At 35.7% G+C, this 10,514-nt stretch overlaps 1 protein-coding gene and 1 long non-coding RNA gene across 3 annotated transcripts in view; one reads left to right on the top strand and one right to left on the bottom strand.

Annotated features, from left to right (window-relative positions):
- The window catches only part of LOC137651352 (uncharacterized), a 114,322-nt gene extending 111,504 nt beyond the window's left edge, over positions 1 to 2,818 (bottom strand). The window contains exon 1 of the long non-coding RNA XR_011046091.1: positions 2,754 to 2,818. This is a non-coding gene — a long non-coding RNA (uncharacterized lncRNA). The remainder of the gene's footprint in view (positions 1 to 2,753) is intronic.
- Positions 1 to 7,804, top strand: part of LOC137651351 (uncharacterized) — a 17,909-nt gene extending 10,105 nt beyond the window's left edge. Inside the window, exons 2-4 of one of the 2 annotated variants that reach the window (XM_068384648.1) lie at positions 5,144 to 5,353; positions 5,768 to 5,922; positions 6,625 to 7,804. In XM_068384648.1, coding sequence (XP_068240749.1) covers positions 5,144 to 5,353; positions 5,768 to 5,922; positions 6,625 to 6,747 — 488 coding nt within the window. In that variant the 3' untranslated portion in view covers positions 6,748 to 7,804. The remainder of the gene's footprint in view (positions 1 to 5,143; positions 5,354 to 5,767; positions 5,923 to 6,624) is intronic. The other variant, XM_068384649.1, reaches the window with a different exon arrangement.
- Positions 7,805 to 10,514: the final 2,710 nt, after the last annotated feature.

The raw sequence follows: 10,514 nt of genomic DNA on the forward strand, positions 1-10,514 counted from the left end.
ACACCGATTCGCAAGGGTGCCCTTTTAGCTCGGAAAAGTTTCCTGCTCGCTGATTGGTTGGACGAGATAATTCTAACCAATCAGAAAGCAGGAATTTTTTTCCGAGCTAATAGGGCACAGCTGCGAGTCAGTGCAAAGGCGCCTCATTGAAAAAAATTGAGTATAGTGAGAAGTGATGGAAGTTGGATGTAACCCGGAAACATATATAAACCACAAATCTCTGTAGATTGTGATTCACAAATAATAATAATAATAATAATAATAATAATAATAATAATAATAATAATAATAATAATAATAAGCAAAATGAAACATCTTAGGCCCATTAACGGAGATAGCTTAGGTTAAATTTGATTTGCAATGTATAGAATATGATTATGATAACTATGTCGTACCTATGGTCAATTCTTTGTAGTGAGGCAGATTTGCACCGACTTGCAGGTGACCCTTTAGCTCGGAAGAGTTTCCTAATCGCTGATTGGTTGGACAAGATCATTCTAACCAATCAGATTGCAGGAAACTTTTCCGAGCTAAAAGGGCCCAGCTGCGAGTCAGTGCAAAGGCCCATCATTAAAAAAATTGAGTATAGGACGAGAAAGTAAGAAAAATAGGCCATTATGGTGTGTATTCGCTCTTAATAGGCCTATTTGATTTGTATTCGGGCAAGAAAAATGTGGTTGTATCTAAAGCATAATGACAATGAGACTATGGTAAATGGGTCAGTGAGTTCAGTATATGCCTAAAAGAGAAATATGAACTAGACTTACATTTTTGTGTTGTATTTATAATTGCGAAGTTTGAGAACTAAGCCTATCTTCGATTTACCAAGTATGAGAAAAAAATCTTATAAAATCCATATCTGCTTCTTATTTTGAATGATAAAGTAATGTAAATAAGAATATCAAGATGAAAGTTATACAAAAAAGTAGAATTGGATTCAGAATAAGTTCAAATGAAGAGCTGGTTACCAAAAATTAAGCATCATGCTCGAGTTGGTTTCGGGATGTGAAAATACGAATATGACAAGGTTACTCTTGCGAAGTGGGTGTAAAATGGCCTCAGTTGTGTTAAAGACAACTTTGTTGGTAAGATATGGGATGAATAAAGATGTAACTATTAATCATAAGATGATTGAAGCTATGAATTTGGGCTGAATAGCCTGGAGTGGAGGTAAAATGCAATAAAGAGGATTGAAATCAGAAGCTGCATTATGAAGTAAAGGTTATCATCATCACTAGCTAAGCAACAACCATAGCTGAAAAAGCAGGATGCTACAAGGGACCTGGGTCAGGATAAAATGAAGAATGAATAATTTGCAATTATCTGGAAACGGAAACAAGCCTAATTTACGGGCTGCAAATTTACAACAGATGAGAAAATGCGGTTAATATTGAATCATATCATTTATTTGTAGAATGAGAGTAGCCATATTTTATTAAGGCTTAAGTAAGCAGTAAGTAGACCATCATGAGTTAAATGTGAGTTAGCCTACAATTATATGAGACTGCAGGCATTCGAGTTCAGCCTTCAATCTCCAGATGATTTAAAATTCATTATCTCTCTCTCTCTCTCTCTCTCTCTCTCTCTCTCTCTCTCTCTCTCTCTCTCTCTCAAATTTGATTTAACCAGTAACCTAGTTCCCTCTCTCTGGCTCAAACCACTTGACTCAAACAACAAAGCTTTCTTACTATAACACTTTAGCTGTCTCTCTCTCTCTCTCTCTCTCTCTCTCTCTCTCTCTCTCTCTCTCTCTCTCTCTCTCTCTCTCTCTCTCTCTCTCTCTCTCTCTCTCTCTCTCTTTCATATCCGAGATCTCTAAAATGACATTTAAAAGCTCGAGTAAGCATTCACAATTACCAAATTTACATCTATTATTTACGTTTTGTATTGACAAACGAATTCAAAATAAGAGGAATTCAAGAAAGGATTTTTTCTCTTTTTACAATTATCACGCGCGTACACACATATATATATAATATACTGCAGGTACAGTGCAATATACTATAAATAGAACTTTAATAAGCCCTTAACCATCGTGACCTAACACAATAACCATAAATCTTACTCTGTCATATTTCATTGCAACCTGAAACTAACGGATAACGCGAAAAACGGGTTTTGCGAGTTCGTGATGTGCTATAATGACGTCACGTGTCTGCCAAGTCTTGAGGCACGAATTACGTCACACGTTTTAAGGAGGATGTAACGTACGTCATTGCGTCTTCATGGGATGTAACGTGCGTCGTTGCGTCTTCATGGGATGTAACGTACGTCATTGCGTCTTCATGGGATGTAACGTACGTCATTGGGTCTTCATGGGATGTAACGTGCGTCGTTGCATCTTCTTAGGATGTAACGTACGTCATTGCGTCTTCATGGGATGTAGTGTACGTCGTTGCATCTTCTTAGGATGTAACGTACGTCATTGCGTCTTCGTGGGATGTAACGTACGTCATTGCGTCTTCTTAGGATGTAGCTTACGTCGTTGCGTCTTCATAGGATGTAACGTACGTCATTGCGTCTTCATGGGATGTAATGTACGTCGTTGGGTCTTAATATGTCGTATTTCGGGGATAATCCCGCACCGTCATTGCCCCCCCCCCCCCCCCGCGGCCTAATGACAGGTTACTTGGACCGACTGGTTATTACGTTTTTCATGACCAACCACAATCATAATGTACTTTTATATTGCCAAATTATGTTCAGGAGGATATAAAGAGGATATGGCCGTTACCTTGGCCCGTTCAACTTACCAGTTAGGCTACAAGATACGAAAATAGCAGGTTCCAAAAGTCAAATTCATCACTCACTAACAAAAGTAAACAAACACTATTTATGCATGATAATTTTGATACTTTTTGGGGGGTTGCGGACATATTTCATTCTTGGTTCAAATACGAATAATTAAAAGCTCTTTCCATGTTGGAAAAACTGCTCCAATTATGATTTCCTTTTTTTTCAACAATGAATGGTAATAATGAATGCACGTTTTCTTAAATTGCAAATTAAACAAAACATGCACGTTAAATTTTGATGCTTTTTAGGGGGTTGCGGGCGTTGATAGGTTGCGGACGTAATATTTTATCCTTGGTTTAAATATGAACAATTAAAAGCTCTTTGGATATTGGAAAAACTGCTCCAATTATGATTTCCTTTTTTTCAACAATGAATTGTAATAAGGAATGCACGTTTTCTCAACTTGCTAATACACACCAGTCATATTTGTATTGTCAATTTGTCATACCATCCATTAAGCACTTCGCCTTCCATCATCATTTCGCTAGTAGTCTCGTCTCTATCTTCAGCTTTTAAATTAATATTTCTCCAATCATCATCTAGTTCACGTTTCATAGTTCTCAGCCATGTAGGCATAGGCCAGAGGTCTTCCAACTCTGCTAGTGCCTTATGAAGGCCAGTTGAAGTTTGTTGAAGTGTACTTCGAAATGTCTTTGGTTCATTTGCATGACAATATCTGGAGCAAAATTTTTTGGATATTTGTTAGTTGTAAGTTTACCAAAGTTTGGCCGATTAATAATAATGAGGTTGCTCTGCGTTTATTATTTCATGATACTATATTTTTACCTGGACTCCTAATACATCCTTATATATTTGCAAAAAATATGCCACTAAACTACTATTTCAGCAGATTTTTTTTCTCGAAGTGTGCAATGTATCTTTTGGATTGTTACATTAATTAACCCTTATAAAAAAAGGCCATTTAGTATTATTATTAACAGTAGTCTAATAATCCGTTTTTTCCATAAACTGTATGGTCATGCATATATTTTTCAGTAACAGTCCCTGATTTAGGTCTTTTCTACTTGTTTTTAGTGGTTTTAACCTTTAAAAATATATATATTTTTCGCGGTCAGCTTTAGTAAACAACCTACATTACACTGATATAAAATAAATTCTAAAATGTCATTCAATTATCAACATTCAGTATCTGTCTGTATCACATATCAACAAATACAGTAGTTTCTAGTCTACTGCAAGACAAATGAAAATTCTGATGTTTGTCCATTTTCATCACTACGCTGGTCAGTGCAGATTGGTGATGGTGGGAGACTTTTGTCTGATCGCACACAGCAAACCAACCTAGTATAGGTGGCCCTGACTCACAGCTTTGCTGATCATGACGATACTCAAACCCTTTCACCACATTACGGTATCCCCAATCATTTGCTAAAAATTAGGGCTTTTTATTATCTAACCACCGAATCTTCTTCTATTAGCGTGTTTTTTTCCCATTCGTATGGGGTAACACGGTTGCCTTCTTTCGAAGGACTTTGCTTTGGCTTTTTGGTGTGGACCATAGTCCTGACCGGCTGCCCTGCCTGACATAGCTCAGACCCCAGTAGCGTATGTTAGTCGAATTTGAATGATGTAGCTTGTTTCTGCGGACAGGGAGGTCATCCAGTGCCAAGATACGAATGGGGGAAACCGAAAAGTTGCATAATGAAATAAAAAAAAAAAAATTGGACACCGAGATGAAAGTGTTAGGGGTGAAGCAAAAGGGTAAAAAATGGGTGCACAATAAATACCGTTAAGGAACGCCTACGGAGCTTCGCATTAAGTGTACTGACAGCATTAACCATTCCCAGGGGATGATAGCCAAGTGGGTCGTTGGCAACTTGCAATCAGAGAGTCCTGAATTTGTCATTGCCTGCTCATCCTTGGCTCTACCTCAAATGCAGAGTTTGAACATTTTGGTAAATAAAAAAAATTAAATGCAGGAAATCGCGTTTGAAAATTGACGATACTGTATTCTAACGTTGTTAGCAACTTTGACAAACTTCTAGTTGGAAATTTTCATTTCTGTTTGCACCACGTGAACATTTATCATTTTATTTACATAATAATGATTTTTTATAAAATAAGCCAAAAAACTGACAAATCCTTACCTTAGGGAATGAGTTGTGTAAGGAATTAACAATCATACATCAGATTTTGAGGAACTTAATGCCACATGAATTATAGCAATGTAAAAATAAATAATAATAAAAAAAATAACAATTATATAGTATTCATCTGCATCACCATTATTTATCAAACGTTCATATGGAACTCTTTATCATTGGGGTAAGCAGAGCAAGCATGTCGATTTTGACGTACTTTAATACTTTACCCTTTTATATTTCAGTAATCTGCATGTACACCTTCATCAGCGAAGTAATGGCTGGGCCTTTACTGGGGCCAGATGTGATGAGTTTTGGCTCTCTGTCTCCCTTGACAGTATGGCAAGAGGCAACTTTCCCATTAATACCAGCCTTACCTTTCCACACTGGATTGCCGGCGCCAAGAGGGACAGTATTTGACGGCCCCGATCCAGGTCTCAACGCTGCCATCATAAGTGAGTGAACCACCAATTGTTTTCTTTTTACAGTACAGTATGTACTATTTGAACTTAAGAGTATATGGCTTACTTAAAAGTTTCCCTATTACATACATGGCTCACTTAAAAAGATTATCTACTACATTACCTAACCAAAATTTATTAACTTATAACAGCATTCTATTTTAAGTTCCCAGCATATTAGAGATAGAAACCATCTAAATCATTCTCTCGAATATTTTCCTAAGGTAAAAGATGAATATTCACAACTATGTTTGGTTCCTGATATATTAAAGATAGAAATGATTAAAAGTATTCTCTCAAATATTTTCGTACGACAAAAGACGAACATTCACGCACCAGTAAAATCATTACTTTTTTGTATAATGAATACCTTTGCTTTCATCTATTAAATTTTCTTTTTCTCTACAGCTGTACCAAAAGAGTCCTGTCCGAATGGATACCGCAGAGACATAAACGATGTTTGTCGTTTGAAATTCAGCTACGGACCAAATCCCTTTTTCTCGTTTACACCTGAAAATTTCAAAGGCGATGTACAGTTCTACATGGGACTTCAGGTAACAATGGTAAAAGTCTGTGTTTGTGGTAAATTATTCTTAACTTCAACTGAAAGTCATTTATCGTACATCTATGTGATAACCACATACTGTACGGTATATTTAACATAGAACCGTCATTTCAGTACAGGAAAAAGTTGACAGTGCTCACCGACTGTTAATCATTAATAAAAAGTCTTACACTTGACACACAAAGATTACCCGGGACTTCTCTTCAATTTTAGAAGCTCTTGGACCAGCAGTCAAATCATATCCCTGAAAACTCAATACTTGAAAGTAAACTTGTGTACTGTATTTATATAAAAAACATTTGCCATTCATTACTCCACATCAAAATCAATTTTATGCATCTTACTATAAGTAGTATAGGTACAGTACCTCATACAGGCAATAGCTATAAGCTGTAAAATTCACCATTGTAGTACTGTATCACAAAATTAAGTTTTTAACAAAAAAGTTACAAATACACAAGGTCCTTTAACTGGTGGCACTATTAACATTTTACCTACGGGTAGGTTTTTCAATTTTTCTTCTCATAGCTTTATGTATAATAATAGTATGCACAGTAGTTTATTAAGATAATATATAAAGTATATTCTCAGAAAATATACTTTTCTTTCAAACTGACTAAACAAATTAAAGTTTTCACAATATTGAATCTAATATAAATCAAATCTGAATTATTGCTACATCGTTGTTCTGGTTCGTCAGGTGGGTCAGTCTCGACAACTCAGACGGAAAGGCCGAGGAAGAGGCCGGCCAAGGCCGCCACCTGCACAAGCAACTTCACTTCCACCACAGCAGACGACTCCGACGGACGACGACGATGACTAAGCCATCTATTACCATCAGCTAGATTTTAGTCAAATATATTATTTTTATTTAAATTTCTTCCCAAAAGACTTTATTACCAGTCAAGGCAGTTTTCCTTAATCGTCGCAACCATTCACGAGTAGATAAAACCTTAAAAAATTTCCTACAAAGAATTGGAAGTTAACTCAAGAACTGATATGACCTCTGTACCAAATATAACTTTGATATAACTGTTTCAATTTAGAGAAGTATATGCATGGGCATTTAATAACAGATCGTAAAGAAAATTACAGTATTTTTTCACTGATCTTCAAATGAGACCAATTTTCCAGAAAATATCCATGATGTGGGTCTCCTTAATGGGCATTTTGTTTGATTGAAAGCAGTATTAATAGAAGGCATTTTTAAACAAGCTGGTGAGTTGTGATATACATAAATAATTTACCAATTAAGGCAGAACAAAAATTCCTTTTGGCTTTCCAGTAGCTCTCTTCAAAAACTAAGCCTTAAAGAAAGTCAATAAAAAAAATAGATATCCAAATGTATTCTGTTGCTTTTAAAAATACCACAATGACTTTCTAAGATAAAGGTTACTGAAAACTTAATCCTACTTAATTTCTTATCCACATTGTATACAGTACTCCACGTGTCAAAGGGATAAACTATTCTGTAAGCACGGATAAGACAGCGAAACATGGCTAAGTTTTGTTAAAACCTGGATCTTATTTTAGCTTATAACATTCCACGTTACACTTCAAATTCACACCCGACTCTTCATTTTGTATTGTACAAGAAAAAAAAAAAGTTAAATACAGTATACAGTATCTAAAACATTAAACCACCTATTGAAAAACACGGTTATACATTTCACGAAAATACCCGTTGAACTTAGGAAGCTTAATTTGAAAGACTGTGAATGCCTGAGTTACATAACAGAGAAATCAGTTTATCACACATATCATATTTTGTTTACATATATAGAATTCTTAGTTTCATTCATTTATCAATACATTTAATGGGCATTACAAAGAATGTAAGCTTCCTTTTTAAATAAAATCTAACATTTATTCAAAACTTGTTTGGAACTTTCTTTTCATCCTTAACCCTTCAACATTTCAATTGAATTATATTATCATCCTTATCATTATTATTATTATTTGCTAAACTACAACCCTAGTTGGAAAAGCAGGATGCTATAAGCCCAGGGGCTCCAACAGGGAAAATAGCTCAGTGAGGAAAGGAAACAAAGAAAAATAAAATATTCTAAGAAGAGCAACATCACAATAAACATCTTCGATATAAAGTATAAAAACTTGAAAAAAACAAGAGGAAGAGAACCAAGACAGAACAGCTTGCCCGAGAGCACCCCCAAGCAAGAAAACTCTAACCAAAGACCGTAGAAGTAATAATACTTAAAATTTACTCCGAGACATTCCGTCAAATCAATCTAAGTTCTACTTACAGAGAAAACTAAGAAATTTGTAAAAATTTATTTGAATATTTTGCTACTGAAAGAAATGCTTAATTGTGGATTTTATATGAATTATCTTTATGCAGTGGAAAATTCAGGACAATGAAATTAAAATGTTTTAAATGTAAGTTTTACAAGATAAAAAGGGATTTAGAGCTCTTGGTTATTTGCACATCTTTGCCAACACTGTTTCCCAGAACTCACAAAATTCTTGTCAGCATTAAATTCCAATTTCTTTACTCGAACTGCATCGTCTTAAAAACCAATTGGCCATTTTTCTTAATAATAGGTAGTCAAAGCGTGCATAAAGAACCAAGTCACTTTCACATAACCCTACATACCATTAATGAACTATCAATAAAAAAATACTCATCAGGAACAATCTATTCTCGTACGTTACACTACTCGCATGTAATTTGCTAGGCCACCCCTGTGCCCTGAGCAAAATTTATTTTCCTTTCTTGTTTGGGTATATACTGTAATGATAATTACAGATGAAAATACAAAAATACTTCAATACAGTAAGTACTTAAGTAAAATGAAAATTCTCTAAACAGTACTGTACATTATAACCAAATACTTCGCTGAATGTGTAATAAAGTACAATAATTCTTTCTCTATTCATCTACTACATTATCAAGATGTGTTTTTTTATGTAAAGCTTTTTAGAATATATTTTGCTGGAAGATCTCTTATATAGAATATATAGAAATACTTTAAGTAATTTATACTTTTCTTACAAACATAAGTCCTTTAAGATAGGAATATGTCTTCAGCAGCACTGGAACAACCATTGAATCATTAACAAGGCGGTTTGTTAAAAAGAAGTGGCATGAGGGGGAATCGCACTGCCCATAAATCTCTCACAAATGACCCACTTTTCTTTAGGCTTAGGACCGAGGACAGTTGAGGTGGGAAATTTAATCTAAAGGACGGTAGGTTGTATAGCTAGGAAAACTACCAATTACTTTCAAGTTTGTTATTTATTCCTTTGAATATAAAAACCTTTAGTCCTTTAAAATAGTGAGACTCGGTTATTGGGAGGAAGTCACCTAGAACCAAACGAAAGGGACAGGGAGATGAACGAACACTTTCCACTCAATCTGAACAGTATGGGTAGTTGATGTCGTTCTTTGGAGGGACTGTTATCTGTCATACTGGGCTCCCTGTCCAGCTGACCAAGTCTGGGTGAAAATGTCAACAGGCAAGATTCGTCATTACCTTCAAAAGAAGAAGGGCGACTTCAAGGGCAGTGTTACCCTACCCTTACCTAACCTAGGGTTCTGGCAATTGGTGCTTGTGGGATTGCTCACCTACAACCAGTACCACAGTGGTAGCTGTCACAGCAAGTTCACGCTCCACTTAACTATTGTGGATGCAAGTGACACTGTTTTGAGTTTGAGTTCCCTCCTAAGGCAGAAAAACTACCATAATAACACTCGTGGGGTGGGAGCTGGCTACAGTCACCCTTCACAAAGGTACACAACACATAGGTTTCAAAGGATTGTATTGTCATGAAAACAAAATTCACTTCACCACATGTTTACCTCTTGGTGCACTTCCACTCACAAAAATATGCAACACACCACAAAGGCATACAAGGCGAAATCCAACAGTTGAACAAACAGCACAACAATATGTCTGTACACGTTACAGCCAGAGACAAAAGTAGCTATAATATGACATGCTGATGAACAAGGCTTTCCCTGGCACCACCTTCAATTAACCAACTGTCTTGTTAATGATTCAATAGCTGTTTTAGCATAGCTTAAGACATACCTATCTTAAAATGATGAAAGGTTTGTATAAAGCATTGGAACAAATACTTCATGCAAAATAGTATGTAAGGAATACATAAATAAGAAATGTTACATTCATTAAAGAATGCCATTATTGATTAACTACAATATAAAAAGAACAAGAACTCAAGATCTGGACTAGAACTTGAAATTTAACAGAGCGCATAATGTTCCCTATTTCATTTACTCAAAATAATGGTCAGCTTTTTATATCAAGAGATTAATAAGAGTGAATAGTAAATGCAAGGGCAGGGATATCCTTGCCCTATAATCTGTACAGCAAGAATGTGCACATTATCAATGACAACTCCTTCCTCATACAGCCAGAAGCCTACTTATACAGTGGGAATGTAAGGAGGCCTATTGACAGAAAACTGTAAATGGAACAAAACATCATTACATACATACATATACCAAGGCACTTCCCCCAATTTTGGGGGGTAGCCGACATCAACAATTGAAACAAAACAAAAAAGGGGACCTCTACTCTCTACGTTCCTCCCAGCCTAACAAGGGAC

This window comes from Palaemon carinicauda, chromosome 12 (genome assembly GCF_036898095.1).
Source record: "Palaemon carinicauda isolate YSFRI2023 chromosome 12, ASM3689809v2, whole genome shotgun sequence".
In the NCBI taxonomy this organism is placed as follows: Eukaryota; Metazoa; Arthropoda; class Malacostraca; order Decapoda; family Palaemonidae; genus Palaemon; species Palaemon carinicauda.